This window comes from Kogia breviceps, chromosome 3, assembly GCF_026419965.1.
Source record: "Kogia breviceps isolate mKogBre1 chromosome 3, mKogBre1 haplotype 1, whole genome shotgun sequence".
Lineage (NCBI taxonomy): Eukaryota > Metazoa > Chordata > Mammalia > Artiodactyla > Physeteridae > Kogia > Kogia breviceps.
Window position 1 is genome coordinate 108,789,181 of NC_081312.1, and position 19,804 is coordinate 108,808,984.

Here is a 19,804-nt window from a genome sequence, read left to right on the forward strand (position 1 = left end):
AGGTTGTAGGGGATGGTACATGTTTAAGAACTGGCTTGCAGGAGGAAGGCTGATTAGTGTGTTTGCCATTTCTATGGTCCCAATCAGCAGAGACTCTGTGCAGAAGATGCCAGCCAGGCCACACAGGTATGGAAGCAGTAACATGAGCTTCATCACCTTTACCATGCAGCTACGTGGGGCTGGACCCAGTGCCTGCACCTTGCTCAGTGCTTTGCTGCATCCCCTCTGTGTACCCTCACAGAACTATTACCTCCACTTGGCAGAGAAGGAAACTAGGATGCAAGTGCCCAGACTCACTTGGCCAGTAAGCAGCAGAGCCAAGACTGGACAACTGAGCCAGGGCCCCTAGACTCTGAAAGAAGGAAAGAAAGGAGTGCCTGCAAAGACAGGCAGAGGAGGGACAGCTCAGGGACTCATAGCTGTGTTCTCAAACAGTTAAGGTCTCATCCTGTGGAAAAGGGAAGAGATTTTATCTGCATTGCTCTGGAGGGTAGGAGCAGTGCCCCCTGGAAGAAGGTACCGGGAGGCGGATTTCACTCCATTCAAGACATTAGAGCTTGGTGGGGAGGAGAGCTGTCCCAGGGGAGAACACTCTGCGGTGGGGGGGGGCATGAGAACCAGCAGACCCCCTCCCATCCCACGGGTCTATCAACAGTGTCTTTTGGAGAAGCACGTTCCAGATGTGAACAGTCCTAGTTCAGGAAATCAAAACCTGGCAATCTAGGGCTTCCCTGGCGGCGCAGTGGTTGAGAGTCCGCCTGCCGATGCAGGGGACACGGGTTCGTGCCCCGGTCCGGGAAGATCCCACATGCCGTGGAGCGGCTAGGCCCGTAAGCCATGGCCTCTGAGCCTGCGCGTCCGGAGACTGTGCTCCGCAACGGGAGAGGCCACGACAGTGAGAGGCCCGCGTACCGCAAAATAACAAAACAAAAAAACCACCTGGCAATCTAGAGGAGGCACAGCCATTTTCCAAGTGTTTCATTTAAATTCACCTCCTGAGTACCATTTAGGATGCCTCTGGGCCTCTGGATCTTCGGGCTGTTTTGAATAGTGCATGGCCTCATATAGGACACCGTAGGCAAAACAGAATATTGCATAAAGTATATATATGTAGTACTCTTAAATACCTGAATATTAGCTATTCTATTAGATATAAGTATGTAGATACAGAGATATCCCAACGCCTTTGCCTAGTAAGGGGGCCAAATGAATTACGGCCTTTCTTGTTGAAAGATGAACCCCCGTATCTTCATGCCTCAGGAGTATCATCATCTGACCACCAGCACCATGAGTCGGGGAGTATGTATACACAACACTGCCACAACCAGCTCCTGGTGAGAGCACAGAGAGCATGTATACAAAGATCCAGCTAATTTAATACATACATTAATAAATATTTTAAATAATAAATTAAATAAATACTAAAGCAATAAATACTTTTATAGATACTAACATGAACTCAGTAGCAAATACGGGCACAATTTAGTAAGAATGAGCCCCCCCTTTTTTTTCACCCCAATCAAATCTGTGAAATATTTACTAGATGTAAAATGCAGCCCTGTCGAGTCCAAAAGTTTCTGTTTGTTTCCTGGGACTGGGGGGATCCTTTAACGCATCAGTTGTTGAGAAGCCTTGCTCCTCATCTCTGTTTTTGGTGGGAAAGCAGGGTTTCAGGGGAGGCAGGTTGGGCGCTGTAGTGGTGCCTGGCAGGGTGGCACACAGAATGCCCCAGAAACGGGCCACGGGGAGAACGTTCAATCGAGCACAGCCCTGCCTGGGGGCCGCACTAGCGTCAGGCCAGAGGGGTCCTTAATCAAGCCTAGCGTGTGCAGAGCTGCCACTGACTAGAGCCAGGGCATCTCTCCGTCCAGGATGCTGCAAATTCCACCCGACTCCGTGGCACCCGCCCACTGGAGACTGTAATTACCCAACAGATGCAGATTCCTCTCCAGGCGAATGGCAGACTGAAACAGGAGCTCCTCGCGGTTGTCCAGGGCGGATTCCGCTTCCAAGTGGCTCTGCAGCCAACAGGCATACTCTTCCTTACTCAGAACCTGGGTGAGACCCACTGATGAGCACCCAGGCCGAGCCCCGTGGCCGGCCCCGCCCCTTCCTCAAAGCCACGCCTACTCACCCTCTTGGCGATGCACAAGGTGCGCAGGCCCTCCACCGCGTACAGGTTGAGGTAGTTCTGAGTCTTGCTCCGGATCTTCTTTTGATGCCTTCCTCTGGCGTCATCTAAGTTGGAGTAAGAGCAGAAACAAGGATGAGTGAGAACAACAGAACCCAGTGAAATGGCCTGGACTCCCAGGACACCTGGCCCGTTGAAATGAGTCTGCATATATGCAGTTTCTGCAACTGAGAGCTCAGCGCCATCAGAGGTTCTAGCTGGGTACTCTTCTCACCCAGGGAGAGAAAACAGCCACATTTTCAGATCTCTAAAGTAATTACACTCAGAGAGACAGAAAGTAGGATGATGGCTGCCAGGGGCTGGGGGGGAGGGGAGAAAGGAGTTGTACAGAGCTTCAGTTTTGCAAGATGAAAATTTCTGGAGATCTGCTGCACACCAATGTGAATATACTACTGAACTGTACACTTAAAACTGGTTAAGATGGTAAATTTATATTGTGGTTTTTTTAACCACACACACACACACACACACACACACAAACAACTAAGAAATTAGCTATCAGCTAGTAAGATTTTTCCAAACATCCACCCTTTTCTGTTTTCTGTAGAGCCAGATGTGGAACAGACTTGCTGTTTATTACCAGACTGCAGAAGTGTTGACTCTGAGCCTCACCACTGTGGAATCCATGGCAAAGTGACACACACCTTCTTAACTCCACCGTGTTCTTGGGTCAATAATTGTTAGTGAGAAAGAAGGCAGAAGGCACTTTAGTCTTCGTGTGATAAAAGTATGTTAGGAGTGAATGTATTTCAGAGCCAGTGAGGATGACGTGGCCCTCCCCATTCTGCCTCACTGTAGCTGGCTGCAATTGGAATGCTAGCAGGAATTTTGTTGCAATTCATTAAGCAGGAATGTCACAGGAGCCCTGTCACATCACTGTGATTTACTCCAACAGCCTCCAGAAAGGGCGCCCAGAAAACATCTGCACCAGTAGATTTAGCCCACCTCTTGTTTCATTACTTGTCAATAGTATACATGTTCAATATAAAACTTAAAGCAAAAGTTAGATGTTATTTTAAAAAGAACCTCATAATATTTTTGACTATTTCTAATATCCCTTGTTGAAATGAGAATCTCACATAAACAAAACCTCATTAAGAGTGATCTGGCATCTTTTCGTCCAGGAGGTGGGTGTAAATGGAGGCACATAAACTTCCCGTTTAGGAAAAGTCATACTTAATAGAAAGTGCAGTTTCTATCCTCCTACACCAGTAATGTTGCCAGACAGAATATAAGATGCCCAAATATCTGGAGAAAACTATAATTCGAAAAGATACATGCACCCCAATGTTCACTGTAGCACTATTCACAATAGCCAAGACATGGAAGCAACCTAAGTGTCCATCGACAGAGGAATGGATGAAGAAGCTGTGGTACATATGTATACAATGGAATACTATTCAGCCATAAAAAAGAAATAATGCCATTTGCAGCAACATGGACGGACCTAGAGATTACCGTACTAAGTGAAATAAGTTGGACAGGGAAAGACAAATACCATATGATATCACATATGTGGAAACTAAAATATGGCACAAATGAACTTATCTATGAAACAGAAACAGACTCACAGACAGAGAACAGATTTGTGGTTGGCAAGGGGGTGAGGGGTAGAGGAGGTATGGATTGGGTGTTTTGGGACTAGCAGATGCAAAGATATGTAGAATGGATAAATAACAAGGTCCTACTGTATAGCACAGGGAACTATAACAAGCACTTTGCTGTGTATCAGAAATTAACACAACATTGTAAATCAACTATACATCAATAAAATAAATTTTTTAAAAAAGAATAAAGGTGAGAAATAATTTACACCTTCCAAAAAAAAAAAGAGAATATAAGATGCCCAAATAGCACATAGGACATACTTTTACTAAAAACATATTTGTCGTTTATCTGAGATTAAATTTTAACTAGACATTCAATATATTTTCTTTGCTAAATCTGGCAACCCTACTTTCCAGTGGTGAGGTCCCTGCTCTAGGGAAGGCTGTCTACTAACCAGGTCAGCTCCTTGACACACGAAACACTTCATCTTCTAGATCTGTGCTCTTCATGGAGAAGACAGTAAAGCAGAAATACATGTACAGTACATAAATATAGAGCATATCTGTGGCATTAAAATGTCATGGAAGGGCCATTAGAAAAAAATATCTAAAAAGACTCCTTAAGGGGGCAATAATGAAAAACAGAGAGAGAGAATTGGGAAACGCTGCCCTAGATTATTGTGCTTTAGGAATTTAAATTTCCTGAAAAGATGACACTGAAAGTCATCTTAATTTTGACTACCATTTACTCCTGGTATTATGATAACATTATTCCAGATTCCGACTGTTCTTTGAGCAAAGGCATGTCTAGCTGAGGGACTCTGGAATTAACACTAATAAAGTACTTGAGTTGTCCAGAGGGGGAAGGAAAGGTTGCATTCCAGGCAGGAGCAGGGTGCAGGGGCTGTGATGCTGCCCTTAACCACACTGGTCCAAACAAAACTAATGAGTGAGAGAAGGCAGGATGGACCACTGGGGACCCAGGGTGCCCTGGACAAGGGTGCAGTCACAGACTACACTGACGTGTTTCTGTGTGGGACGGAGCCCATCCAGCACAGCAGGGAGAGAAGCCGTGACCACCACATCTTGCCCATCCCTCCCCCTCTATCCTTGCCCTTGGAGGAGGGTGGAGCCATCACAACTTTTGTGTCTTAAAGACCACACAGGGACTTCCCTGGTGGAGCAGTGGTTGAGAATCCGCATGCCAGTGCAGGGGACACAGGTTCGAGTCCTGGTCTGGGAGGATCCCACATGCTGCGAAGCAACTAAGCCTGTGCACCACAACTACTGAGCCTGCGCTCTGGAGCCCGCAAGCGACAACTACTGAGCCCATGGGCCACAACTACTGAAGGTCGTGCCTGGGGCCCATGCTCCACAATGGAAGAAGCCACCACAATGAGAGGCCTGCACACCACAATGAAGAGTAGACCCTGCTCACCACAACTAGGGAAAGCCTGCGCGCAGCAAGAAGGAAGGAAGGGAGGGAGGGAGGGAGGAAGGAAGGGAGGGAGGAAGGAAGGGAGGGAAACCACACAGAGTGGCACTGGACTGAACCTTGGCAAGTGAATCTTAAGGAAAAGAAACCAGAGAGAAGGGAAAGGGACCCAGCTTATGCTTTATGCCTATAACACACCAACCACTGTGCCAGGAGCTTGGACAGGGGCTTCTTGTGAGGTCAGAAGCCTGATTTCCTTTGTACAGATGGGAAACTGAGGCACAGGAGGAGTGACTTGTCCAGGGTGACCCCAGCCCATAAATGTAGACTTGGGATTTGAACCAAGGTCTGTAAGGTAATGGGTGGGGTAGAGTCCCTGCTTTCTACTTGATCCCACACAACCTAGTGGCAGGGCAGGCAAGACATAGCCACGTCCTAAAAATACAACACATTCTCCATCCACCATCAGCTTAGCCTTCTTGTGCCCTTTTTGGTAAAAGTGTTGTGAACTCTTTGAAGAAAGATGTTGGACACTCATGTGCCCACCTCACTTTATTGCCTGCACACAGGTAGAGCAGCTTGGCCATCTGCAAGCCTGCTCTGCTCCAAAGCCCACCCACCCCACCTCCAAAGTGAAAGTTGAATGATTTAGGTACAATGTCAGGGTGTCACTGGTGGATAACTTCAAGATTACCCCAGAGCCATCCCCTTTCTTGGGAAACCACTGGGGGCTCTGAACATCCTGAATGTTAAATTGCCTGGTGTCTACATGTAGCTCTGACCGATTCAAACTTATTTAAAGTGCACACTGCTTGGAAATTCCCAGAGGAAGGCGGAGATCTACACAAACTGCTTATTTTTAAGGTGTCCCCTTCAATGTCACGGTTTGGGCAATGTTGTGCTTTGAACCTGTCTGTTCCATGGCTTTGCTCTTTCTCACCTGTAGTTAATTCCTCCCAGGATCAGGTGGAGGGGTCTGGGAAGCTCCCCAGCTTGCTCCCTTCACCCCTTAACATTGAAGCTGACTCTGAGTGATATAAGTTTTGTTTGTTTGTGCTTTGTCTAGAAATTTGAGGCTTTCTACTCATTTTTAAAAGTGTGCTGCCAGCTAAGTACAAGCGTGGCCACTGCTGCAGCCTTCTCGGTTGCTCTCGTGTCCCTTGCACAGCTCAGCAGGCTCCCTACCCTCTCTCTGGCGTGGGGGTAAGCCTCTCCTGCCATCCCATCCCACCCTTGTTTGCTAGAGCTGGTCCAGTCTTTTCACCTTATCCATGACCCACTGTATGTAGTAAAGTCTAAAACACAGCGGTCCATTAAACTATCTTTAATACCAGGCTGTGGAATAGGACAAAGGTGATATTTTTGCAGTAGAATAAAATCTGCTCAGATATTTGCCAAACCTATCTGTTTTTCTTCTACGTGGATGCAAAATCAAATTTCCGAATGAAGGAGGCTCTTGGAATGCAAAATCAGCCTGTAAATTGGATTCTACTTCCACCCTAGAACCAACACAGGGGTGGGAAGGCAAACCCTGCCCTGGAGTAGGTCACCCTCAAGAAAGGCCATGCAAACCACTTTCAAAGACGCATTTGCAATTCGCTCAGCTGCCTTTGGGAGGTGATAGCTCTGTGACAGGAAAATGGATTTGTCTGCAGAGATCAATCAACCAGTGCACTTTCCCTTAACTGGAGCTGGAGTCCTGTTCTGAGGCACTGAGATCATGGCGAGAGGACCGTGGGAAGCAAAGTGGTAACCCCTAGCTCCGTTCCAGAGCCCCAGAAGGGCATATCCTGCGTAAGGGTTTCCCACAGGTGGTACCCAGAGCTGTTTCCAGGATACAGCAGAGAGGGAGGCTGTGGGGGTCAGGAAGTGGTCCCTCTCCCATCTACCATCTGCCATTCACCCCGCTTCTCCCTTCTGGAGGTCCGATGTGACCTCCTTTGTCCTCTGGGCACAGAGGGAGGGGTGACTAGGTTTACTAGTGGGGACCCAGGCCCTCCCCCTTCCAAGTCCCAGAAGCATTTGTATCTGGAAAGAGGTACAAGCCCTTCTGCTAAACAAAGTTCCACCCTCTACACCAGTGATATATGAACCCCTCTTTTTCAACCTGAAAGTTACATGCACGTCAAGTGCAAAAGAGACCAAGATGGAGGTTCTCGGCTGTAAGACAGCCAGAGGCCAGCAGCCCCCACTACCTGGGCCCTCACTGTGGCCTGAGAACACTCCACAAATGGGCTAAAACCATGGCTTGGGCCTCATAGGTGCCCAAGGTCCAAGCAATCACAGGGCAGAAAGGAACCTTCTGGGACTTCTAACCTAAAAGCTCTTAGGGCTTCCCTGGTGGCGCAGTGGTTGGGAGTCTGCCTGCCGATGCAGGGGACGCGGGTTCGTGCCCCGGTCCGGGAGGATCCCACATGCCGTGGAGTGGCTGGGCCCGTGGGCCATGGCCGCTGGGCCTGCGCGTCCAGAGCCTGTGCTCCGCAGCGGGAGAGGCCACAAGAGTGAGAGGCCCGCCTAGCACACAATAAATAAATAAATTAATTAAATAAAAATAAAAATAAATAAAAGCTCTTAACCTGCATTGCCCAGATTTAAACCTGATGCTAGACCTCACCCCCATTAATCCCCAACCCCATTCTTCTGAGGTGGGTTCAGGCACTGAAGCCCTCCATCCACTGGGCCCTCCCCCCAATTCTAGTCCAAACCCTTCAGAGGAGGAAAAGGCCACCCAGAGAGGCAAAGCTCTGCTGGAGGGAGGGGCTGGTTTCTCAGGACTGCTTCCTGCAGTGGAGAGCTGCTAGTGGAGGGGAGCAGGGTACCTGTGGAGCAGGGTAGCAGGAGGTCCATGACCACCGAGTCAGCCCCCTTGGTGTAGACGTTGATCTCGTCCGTGAGTGGGTGCCGGATCACCACCGACATCCTCTTGCGGATGGAGTCGAAGCCCAGCGTGTGCAGGAGCTCGAAGGTGAGCCTGCCCAGATGGGGCAGCTCTACCGACACCTGGTCGTGCAGTCGGTCCACGAGCGCACAGCTGTAGGCACGGGCGGCATAGACGAGCGCTGCCTCGTCGGGGCTTTCGGCCTCGTAGCGCAGCTCCCGCTCAGGCTCAGGCTCCTGTACTGAGCACTCAGGTGCCCAGCCGTCTGCCCCGTTGCTGTAGCCATTGCTGGCGAGGCCTGGGGCCGGCGGGCCCAGCCTCTCCTCCAGCCGGAACAGCGTGCCGTCGTTGGCCAGCGTGGACAAGAGGCTGGACTTGTGCGCCGACTTGTTGGTGGCCACGCTCCCAATGCTGCTGCAGCCCGAGGCCAGGCGGCTGGGCGTGAACCTCCGGAGGAAATCTTCTATTGTCTTCACCGGGGACTTCAGCTCGAAGCGCACCCTCACCTACCAGGGAAGTAGTCGGAAGACAGGTTAGGTGTCTCCCAAGAGGCCTCACCCTGACTCCCTTAGGGCCGCCCTCCACTTCCCCAGGGGGGCCTGAATATGGATTTCCCATTTCCCACTGAAAATTGCAACCAGGGTCAGCATTTCTTCCTTGAGACTATCCCTTGGCCTCTTCCTCTTCACCTCAACACAGGTTCTGCCATATTCACTCTTTCAGGATGTAACTGTAGGGCAGCAACGACCAAGGCCCAGGATGGACTCAGGGCATTGGGTGGCCTATGGTTCCCAAGGCTTTGGGACTGTCCCCTCATTTCAGTGGCCCGTGGCTTTACAGAAACTTCCCAGGAGTGGGCCTGCCACTGCCTGGCATGAATCCTGGCTTTTTGTTTTTCAATTAAAAAAACCATTTAACAAAAGACCAATTTATACATTCCTTTGAATTATGTCCATAAACTTAAATTTACACAAAATCTCCCAAACCCAAAAGAATCTTTCTAAACAAATGAAATACATAGGCAAATTCAGGCTCCAAATCCTTAAACAAATGTTTAAAAAAATATCACAATAAATTGTATATTTTCTAACGAGGACTGAAAACAACAAAATGACATGTATACAATTGTTAAAGTTTCAAAAAGCTCAATATGGAGCAACAAAGCAACACTTTATTTAAATGAGTGCTGTATGCTAATACTGATACAATATACCTATTTTAATTTTCTGCTAAATAATGGATTTAGAGCAAATGTTGAAACAATCAAACCATTGAATTACAGTTACCCCTTAATCTTTGTAATTTTGCCCATGGGTCTGAAGTTGTGAATTATAGTAAAAGCCTCCAGAAAAGTCAGGCATTTGGTAAAACAAGGCATATAGACCAATTTTGATAAAGGTGCTTTTTCTTTGGTCTTCTACTGACTTTAAATATTGCTACATATCCAAGTGGGAGATTCCGGCAGCCATGCCAGAACTCCTGCTAGCTCCAAACGCCCTTGAAGGTGGCACCCACCCATAAGTGGGCACAGAAATGCATCCAGAGACACGTTCATGTGCGGTCTGAGGATTCTGCTCTCTACATGGAAGTCACTCCATGTGTGACCGACCATGGGCACACACCTCAGTCATGTCAGGGTCTCTCTCACCTATTCAGTAATTGTAACAATGCCTAGGTCAGTCAGGTAGGGTCTAACCTAGAAACCAGACCCCTCTTCAGGGAAGTATTCCAGAGGGACTGAACAGGGTGGCGGAATAACCCAGAGGCCAGACGAGGGATGCCGAGGCTGCTGAAAGGTGAACTGCAAAAGGAAGCAGCCTCCATCCAGGGCTGATGGCACTAGCCTGTGGTCTCTGAGTGGCAGAGCCCGTCCACCTGGGATCTGCCAGGCCCACTGGGGCCTCCAAAGGCCGGTGGGCTATGAGCAAGAACACAGGGGGGTCATGTTGCTGCCAGATATGCTGCTGCCGCAGAGGGGGCAGGGGCCCCTGCTTCACCCTCCATCACACCAATGGCTTCACCAGCAGAACCTGCTGGAAGGGCCCAGGAGGAGGGGAAGGGGTCTGGGAGAGTGGGGGGTCAGGGGACAGGCCTACAGTGTGCATCAGCCCTAGAACACCTTCATTTGTATCCATGTAAAGTTGCCTAGCTGCATGACGCACAGCCATGCTTAGGTGCACCCCACCCCCTGCAACACCACCTGGTCCACCCGGAGGAGCACTTGAGTTATAGGGGTTCCTTTAACACATAAAACCTCACTCTCTTTGGAGAGAACCTCGATGTTAACCCAAACAAAACCCAACTTGGGTGTTGCTATGTTTCTACTGCCCAAAGTAACTTCCCACTAATTCTCAACCATTTCCTGAATGCCAATGTTAAAGGCCTTTATTAACATCAAATACATTTACTATGTGCCAAACTCTACTCTGAGACCTTTCCCTAAATCCCACGACCGCCCCCACATCCCAGACAAGGTGCCAAAGACACAGGAGGGGACCAGCTTATAGTGTCGTCAGGATACAAGTCCAGGCGGCTCCTCCCAGAGTCTGGGCCCCAGCCCATCCTGTCCCCTCTCATGTAAGAATCTAGGACCCTGAGGCTCTGGTTGGCATGGAGAGCAGCCACCCTCCTGCCACTGCCCACCTTGGGCCACGCCTGTATGCTCTGTGCCCCTCTCATCTCGTGCTCAGTAGCTGTCTCTGGCTGGCTGCCCTCTCCCTCTTCGCCACAATCCTGGCACCTGCCCACTGCAGTTTGAGGATGTCACCGCAGAGCTACTGAGCTGGTCTGCCCCGTCTGAAGCCCCCACTGTACCCCGTGAAACCTGAGAGTGGTGCTGAGCGACCGGGCTCCTGCAAAACAGGGAAGCGTGCTCCCTTCTCAGGAAGACTGACACCAGTGGGGCCACACCTAGGGGCAGGGGCTCTGCGGGCTCGCAGTACGATGCTCCAGAACTTGCCTTTTGTCGCGGCTGATCCGGGGACGTGACCACCACTGTGTTGCAGATGGTGAGTGCAATGAAGAAGTCGAAAATGTCAGACAGCTCAGGTGAGAGGTGGGCCAGTGGGTGCTCCTGATGCCTTGCAAAGGCCAGGCACCTGTCACACTCGCTCACCTTCTCCAGCAGCTTCGGGTCGGGCGTTATGTCCTTCTCCTGGGAAGAACACAGGGGTCGAAGGGTCAGTCTGACCCAGTGACCTGCCAAGTGTCCTTTTAGTGCTTGACTATGTAAGGCACCTTGATTTTACTAGAAGCTGTAAACAGACCTTCACCTCATATATACACATGTCATTTTATAATTACAAATTATGTATAATCTTGATTGTATAAGAATATACAGCTAACATATGAAATGAAATGCATATATTCTTATATATAAGAAGGTACACATGTTCTTTAAATAAAATAATACCTCCAAGAATATATATTATTATAAAAGTAACATATCTTACTCAGAAAGATTTGGAAAAATAAGAGAATAATAGTGAAAATGTAACAGATCTCTATCACATCACCTCACAGTAATATATACTTTTTAAAAAACAAGTTTCTCTGCCTTTCCTTCATCTTTTTCCATACATGTACATTTTTAATCAAAATATTTTATACATACATTAGCAGTTTCCATTTCCCCAAAAACATTATATTGCCTCAACTTTACCAGGCCTTTAAGAGCCATTTGAAAACATAATTTTTAATGGCTTAAAAACGGACATACCATAATTTATTTGACCATTCCTTTATCACTGGGTAAATTTTTTCACTGTTTTATTGATGTAAATAACACACTGATAAGCTTCTATGCACAGAAATCTTTCACTGAATCACTAACTTCCTAGGTCAGAAAGTTGGAACATTTCAAATACTCTTGACCTGTATTGATTGTGAAACTGATGTCAGGAAAACCTTCTCCAACACAGCCTCCCTGCTGCTCGGGTGAGAGCTCCCTGCCCACGTGCCCCATGTAAACCCAACAATCAGTGACCACAAGTCTAGATGACCTCTATTCAAATGGCACCTTCTATATGGGTTTCGAAGGACATAAAAGAATGAGGCCACCATACGCGAACAAAATGGATTCTCCCTCTCTGGTCTTCAAAAATTTTAGAAATGAAAGGATCTTTTAGAGGCTGTCACTCACGTACTTCTGGAAATTTCCCTGCCGGATGAGAATGGTCCATAAATGTTTGGGCGGCTGACAAGGCAAAGGATGGATTTGGGTTAATCTAATTAAAATTTTTTTAAAAAAATTGACTTTGCTTTTTCACAGTTGTCATCTTGCCCTGATGTTTTACTCATTTCATAGGGCAGGATGGACTTCCTCTCCGTCACCCACTTGGGTGGGTCATCGGCAGTCCCCAGCCTGAGAAGCCTGGTAAGGGGACCTAATCAGTGCTTTGGAAAAGATACAGCAGTGTGGGAAGAAGGCACTGGACAGAAAAACATCCCCTAACTGAACAGAGGTAAGCCCCCAGTGAAGTACAGACATTTTTGGTGACTGGGGGAGGTGACAGAGGGAAGGAGGGCTGCAGGACTCACCATGGGGCTGCTGAAGGCTGTGTGCTTGGATAGCATGTTGGCCCTCTTGGCCTCGGCACGGCTGCTAGTGCGCCGGTGTGATCTGGTGCTCTGGCTCCGATGCACAACTCGGATGCTTTGGTGGCTCCCGGTGCTGCTGCACTGGGGCAGCGAGCCCCCTCTGGGCACCACCTCCTCCTCCTCCGAGTCTGCCTCCTGGTACCTGGCCAGACGCCGGGCTGTGGGGGAGGGGCACGAAGTGACATCGTGGGGAGGCTGGGGGTGACACTGAGGGGTCTAGGTTCCACAAGGCATCCAGCAGGGCACCCCGGGCCCTCACCACCCTCGCTCTCTGATAGCGAGCCATGTTTGACAGGGGTTTCCACTGAGGGATGGGGGATGTTCTCATTTACATGCACCTTCAGTGAACCCGATGGGGCTTATGATCTCAACCCCACGTCACAGATGAGAAGACTCAGTCTTAGCTGTTAAGGTCATGGGATGCAGGGGCAGGGGGGTCGAGATGGCACCCAGGCCCATGGGATGCCAAAGCTCAGGTCCCGCCTGTGACGTCAAAGGGGCCACCCCATCCCACAAAAAGTCAGATGTGGGTGGAGATGGGTTCACATACAGCCCCTCTGTTCAGGGGGAGCCCCCATGTGAATGGGGTGGGTGGGCAGGTGGCTGGGAGGCCCACAGAGTAGCTGGGTTCCAGGCTTTGACCTTCATGCCAGGGTCACAGGGCCACCTGCTTACTGGGGCCGTCAGGACAGATCACACATTGAACATCTGCCTTGCAGTCAAGCAGAATTAACAGTTCTCAGGCTGTGTTGACGGTGCTCTCCTGAGAGGGCTCCTTGCTCAACGCCAGGTGGGGAGTAGGTGCTGTCTGCACTCACCCCATGAGGATGAAGCACTTAGCAGCAGGGAGGCTCACACCCTCCTGGGGTTGTACAGCGTGGAAGAATGCCGCCAAAGTTCAGACCCAGCAAGCAGAGCTCCACTGAAGAAGACGCTGATTGTGATGCTGTGCTTGGCTCTTAGGGGGCACCAGGGAGCGACAGTCCCTGAGGCCTCCAGGGCTCTCAGTGAATCACAGAAGTGCACCCATGCTGCTGTTCTTGCTAACAAGGGCTCTCAACACGTGTTCCTGGCTTTGCACAGTTAGTTCCGCTTCTTCCATCATACGTGAGCAACAGGAGACTATCCATAGGGACCACTCGCTCCAAACAAGCAATTCTTAAGAACTTCCAGGGCAGGCCCGGTGCTGGGTGGCAATACAAGACATCCTAACAGGAGGTGGCCCGTGTGAGGGGCTAAGAGAAGGGCCCCCCGTCTGGGCATGCCATGGTGTGGTCTGTCCTGTGGGCCAAGCCTTGAACTCAGCATCTTCTTTGGGAAGACTTTTCTTTAGAGATAAGGAAAGGAAAGTCACCTGCCCATGGCCACCAGGCCCGGTAACTGCCAACCCCAGGACTCCACCTCAGGGAGCTCCTAATTCCATGAGAAAACTCCTGCACCTGCCCCCTTTTCCCCCTGGCAGTGAGCTGTTGAGTGGATGGCAAGGAAAGGCAAAGCCTGGACTGGGCCTGTCTAGCTCCCAGGCTTGGACATTATGAGCATGGTGCCAGCCTCCCAAGGGCACATCTGCCCGCCCACCTTCCCACAGCAGTGATCAGATGTTAGCCTGAAAGCGGCCAGCCCTCAGGCCGCTGCTGGTGTGTCTGTGCTCTGTGACTGGACAGCAGTGGCCTCAGCAATGCCCTCGGGCTCTTCTGGGAAGATGGGGACAAGGAGCAGGTGATGCTTGGCCCTGGCCCTGCACCATCATCAGGACACGAGGTAGAGAGGGACACGCCCACGGTCTTTGTGGCTGGTTCAGGTACGCGTGAACTGGGCTTGGTACTCAGAGCCAAACCCACCTGAATTCGTTTTAATAACAGATCTGAGAGGTCGGACCATGGGGGCAGCAGCGAAGGGTGCCCGCCCAGGGGCCTGTCATTCACTGATCACAGCTCTTCTTTAACACATGCTGCAGAGACACCTGGCTGTTTCCACCTTCCCCAGCAATGCTTTCCTGTGTCTTCTGGGGGAGATGGACCCCTTTGGTTTTATGGTAAGCATCTGACAACTGAAAATCCTTCTGTAATCTTACTTGGGATTCTGCCCCCAGAGCCTCAGTTCCAGTTCAAAGGCCAACTTCAGACCTGGTCCTCCGACTCCTTTACAAGAGGGATGAGGTCTGCTTTCAGGCCCCCAAGTTCTTCTGCACAAGCCTGAGGAATCAGGGAAGGGGAGAGCCAGAGAGGGAGGCAGGTGGGCGGACGGGACACTGTTCCTGACCGTTTTTTTTGAGTGACAAATAAAACATTAAACAAATCGGACACATTCCTATGCCTTCTGTTAATATGATTCCTTTTATCATGGAGGATATGGTGGATATCATGATAATTCTTGGTTTTATAAAACTCACAAAAATCTCATGCTTCCAGCAGATCTTTCCCACCAAATACCCCTAAAGAACAGCTTCCTAGTGATGCCCTCATGTTGTCCCCCTGTTCTGTACTTGCTTCTGTTTCTGTGGCAAGGTTTCTTTGATGTTCTCAGACGCTGTTCCAGGAAAGAAGGGGAGTCCTGGTTGCAGAGCAGGTGCCTTCTCTCTCAGAGGCGCGATGGCCCCAGAGACACTTCTGTAGTGCAGGGACCCCCTCCTGGTTTGGGCGGGCAGCTGGCTCCAGTCACCCCTCGACTTAGGAAGCAGATGGCTCCCCTGTGTTCAGAGGGGACAGAGGGAGGCAGCCAAGGATGAGAAAAGGAGAGGTGGGAGGGGGGACTGCCTAAATTCCCAAGTGAGGTGACACTTCCCTCCAGAAGGTCATATTCCAGAAGAAAGAACGCAGCATGAATTGCCCAGTGCCCTGCTGAGAATTTTCAGCTGATAACAAGGAGACTGACGTGTGACAAAGGAAACATCTCTTTGCCTCTTGGTGTGACAGAGACCAGGTGCCTCTGAGGTGCGTTCCTCAAGGTTGCCCTCTTTGGTTCTGCTTGTCTGGCAGAAAATGAGTGTTTAAGCAGATGCCCACCATACCAGATAGTGCAGGGAGCAGGGAGCCATCAGCAATGAGGAGGGGCCTTTTCTATAGATGCTGGTCCAGAGTTGCTCTGACAGCCTTTCTGTTTTATTCTCCCTCAAAAATCATCAACCCCTGAAGCTGTGTGTGTGTGTGTGTGTGTGTGTGTGTGTGTGTGTGTGTGTGTATGTGTACACGCACGCACACACAGGCACATGGGCATGCAACTCTGATACAGCAGCTCTCTGGTCCTGCACAGATTGAGAGCCCCCGTCCCCAGACTCACCATTTGCATCATGAGAATATTCTATGCCAGACACAGTGCATCTTCGGAAAACCATCTTATTCTCGGTTAAAGTGCCAGTTTTATCGGAGAAGATATACTGTATCTGCCCTAGGTCTTCCGTGATGTTCAGGGCTCGGCACTGCAGCTGCGAGTCTGTCTCCTCATCATACAACTCTATATCCTGGTTAATGAAGTACACTTGGCATACTTTAACAATTTCAATGGAAACGTACAAGGAAATTGGTATCAAAACCTAGGAGACACAAGGCACATAGAATGAATGACCATGAAGACCCAGGAACTGCGGATTTAGTCCAATCTAAATGACAAATAACTACAACCCCAAGTAAGTAGGGACTATACTGTACCTTTCAGAGCTTAAACAAGTTGGCTTAGAGTCAGTATTGTTAAAGTATTAGGATATTGGCAAAGAGTTTAAACTAGGACAGCCTATGGTGCCACTGCAGAGCGGAAATCCACTATCGTGTCTGGAAGTATGGAAATCATGGCTTGTATAGAAGCAAGCGTTTTCATATTACTAAGTTGTGCTTGAGAGAAGCTAGGAGAGGAAAAAGAGAAAGGAGAAACACAAAACACATGGCACAGTCAGAGTCCTCATAAGCAAAGTCACCTCACACCCAGGCTGTCCCAGGGCTCCCGGCAACAGGAGCTGCCTGTCCCGCAGACACAACCCCACAGCTCAGAAGAGACAGTCTTTTCAGAGGCTGGTTCTGTGCTGAAGGACAATCTCTGTGATCTTGCACAATACAGAGCAGAGAGAAGAGGCTTTGAGAAGAACAGTCATGGTTATGCTTTGACAATTCAAGAATAACCTTCATGAAATCAACGCTTAATTTTTTCTTTATCTGTGGAGTAACAGTATTGAAGTGATACTTATGGGCTCAGAATATCACATCCAGACTAACTGGGCTCTCTGGGTAACTTAAGTATATGTTAATGCAACACCTACTACAGGACGAATTCAAGTACATGTGATATAAGACAGTAGAACCCCCCTTCCAGGCAAAGGCTAAGCCAATATCTTCTGTTCACTCTGTGTCCCTAAGGAGGGTGGCAGAGATGCTCACTGCCCCTCTCCACTCTCACAGGCTTTTGGGGCATAGATTCTCAGTTAGTGATGGGGAATTGTTCAGGAGGCATGGGAACTAATAATAATAATAGTAACCAATGCTGCAAAATGCAATGTGATACCCTAAACTGACTCCTGGAACAGAAAAAGCACATCAGTGGAAAGACTAGTAGACTCCGAATGATGTCTGGAGTTCTGTTCGAGACAAAGTACCAAAGTTGGTTTATCAGTTTTGACAATGTACCAGAGAAATGTAATACGCTCACATTAAGACACACTGGGTGAGGGACACATGGGAACTCTCTGTACTATTTTTTGTAATTTGACTGTAAACCTTAAAATTATTCTAAAATAAAAATGTAGGTTTAAGACAGGAATAAAGATGCAGACCTAATAGAGAATGGACTTGAGGATACGGGGAGGGGGAAGGGTAAGCTGGCACAAAGTGAGAGAGTGATGGACATATATACACTACCAAATGTAAAATAGATAGCTAGTGGGAAGCAGCCACATAGCACAGGGAGATCACTTCAGTGCTTTGTGACCACCTAGAGGGGTGGGATAGGGAGGGTGGGAGGGAGGGAGAAGCAAGAGGGAAGAGATATGGGAACATATGTATATATATAACTGATCCACTTTGTTATAAAGCAGAAACTAACACACCACTGTAAAGCAATTATACTCCAATAAAGATGTTAAAAAAATGTAGTTTTTTTAAAAAAAGTAATTGAGTGGGGGTGGGGGGGATGAACTGGGAGACTGGGATGGACATATACATATTATTGATACTATATATAAAATACATAACTAATGAGAACCTACTGTATAGTACAGGGAACTCTAGTCAATGCTCTGTGGTGACCTAAATGTGAAGGAAATCCAAAAAAGAGTGGATATATGTATATGTATAGCCGATTCACTTTGCTGCACAGTAGAGACTGGGAAGGAAATCCAAAAAAGAGTGGTTATATGTATACCTATAGCCGATTCACTTTGCTGCACAGTAGAAACTGGGAAGGAAATCCAAAAAAGAGTGGTTATATGTATACCTATAGTCGATTCACTTTGCTGTACAGTAGAAACTGACACAACATTGTAAAGCAACTATACTCCAATAAAAATTAATTTAAAAAAAAAAGAAGTAATTGAGTGGAAAAACAAAACAAAACCAATGATCGAAAAACCGACCCTTCAGAGCCTAAAAATCTTAAGAACAGCAAAGGAGAATTTTAACTTGAAAAGCACCCAAGAAAAGATCCTTTAGATAAGTCGGGTGGGAAAACAAAAGGCAACACATTTGTCAGATGAACCTGTGCTCCTCCCAGATGCAAAATTTGTAGGAAGTTCTTAGCAGACTATGATGACTCGAAGTTCTCATCAGAAAAGTAAAGCAATTGTCATATGGAACTTAGTACTGTTACCTGAAGAACTATTATCATTGTCAAAAACGAATAAACTGCAGCTGTGACTGGGGATAAAGAGGTGCCGTCAGACTCAGGGACATCAAATAATGATTTCTTCTCTTGATAGCGCTGCACCCATAGTCCATGTCCTGTAGCAAAGTTCAAAGAGGAACATCATTCACCCGACACAAGTACATCGGGTTTTATGAGCCTGCCTGGCCACCTAAGAAAGCAAAAGCCCACGGTACTGTTGGCACTACAATCAGAGAGCTGGAAGGAAGGCCCTGGGACTTGGACTCTGCCTCACCCCAGGCCTTTCCCATCGCTGGTACTGAATAGCACCACTGGTCATAACACAGGAATTGGACATGTGCTGGTAGCTGCCAACGAGAAAGCCCAGAAAGGAATTTCCCAATGCCTCACTAAATACCAGTCTCAATAGGCTCTGAATTGTCCCTGCTTAGAGATTCAAAATTCACATCTCACAGACTCTGAAAAGCCAACAGCAACACACATTATTTCATCAACTGAGCCCCCACACCTAAATGATGACAGAGCCCTTTTCATGCCCCGTACACCAGTGCCTTTTACCACTGAGTTCCAAGACCATGTCACACCTGTCTGGTGTGTGATGGCAGCTGAGTGGGACATGGTGAAGGTCATTTACCTGGAGGTCCACGTGCTTCCCTGCCAGGCACTCCCAAAGCAGCAGCATGCTGGTTGCGATGCCACCAGAAGCTGGGGGTGCCAGTCTCTGCACACAGCCTAACTGCTAGCCCCCCTTCTTGGGACCCAAATAATGTTTTCCCTCTTCTCACAGAGTCCCTATTAGTAGCATTTGTGCTTCTACTGCTCTGATTCCTGTTATCACCAGGTTAGTATCACTCTTTCCACTGGAATCATTACAGGAGGCATGCTTAAGCTGTTCTTCCACCCCAGAAGACACCAATTTGAAAAACACTATAGTTTGCGGAGCTCATTCATCGAAGCGTCTCAACGTGGCCTTGCCAATGCAAACATCCCCTGAGTCCAAGCCAGTGACATCTGTGTTAGAACACTGGGTCAGAAGGAGACAGAGACAGCCCAGCAGGGGCCCCCCACAGCCATCCAGCAGTGCCCACTCATCGTGACCTCTGAGGAGACTTACCGACGGCCGAAAACAGAGACATACAAACGAGGAGGAGGACACACCAGAGCACGTCGCAGTTCATCTGCCTCTCCAGCCGGCTGCGCTTGTAGCGGGGCCCACTGTTGTTCAGCAGAGCCTTGGTCTCGTGTCCTGCGGGGGAAGTGGTGAGTCAGTGCCCAGCAGGGAAGGGACGGGATACACTGACTCCATGGATTGGAAAAGGGTGCTGCCATCTGATGATCCATATGGGATA

The 19,804-nt window shown here is 48.7% G+C and overlaps 1 protein-coding gene across 1 annotated transcript in view; it reads right to left on the reverse strand.

Annotated features, from left to right (window-relative positions):
* The window catches only part of ATP10A (ATPase phospholipid transporting 10A (putative)), a 185,025-nt gene that overhangs the window by 24,278 nt on the left and 140,943 nt on the right, over window positions 1-19,804 (reverse strand). The window contains 8 exon segments of the mRNA XM_059056027.2: window positions 1,928-2,054; window positions 2,135-2,238; window positions 7,993-8,557; window positions 11,011-11,205; window positions 12,591-12,808; window positions 15,930-16,182; window positions 18,441-18,571; window positions 19,570-19,701. Of these exon segments, the coding sequence (XP_058912010.1) occupies window positions 1,928-2,054; window positions 2,135-2,238; window positions 7,993-8,557; window positions 11,011-11,205; window positions 12,591-12,808; window positions 15,930-16,182; window positions 18,441-18,571; window positions 19,570-19,701 (1,725 nt within the window).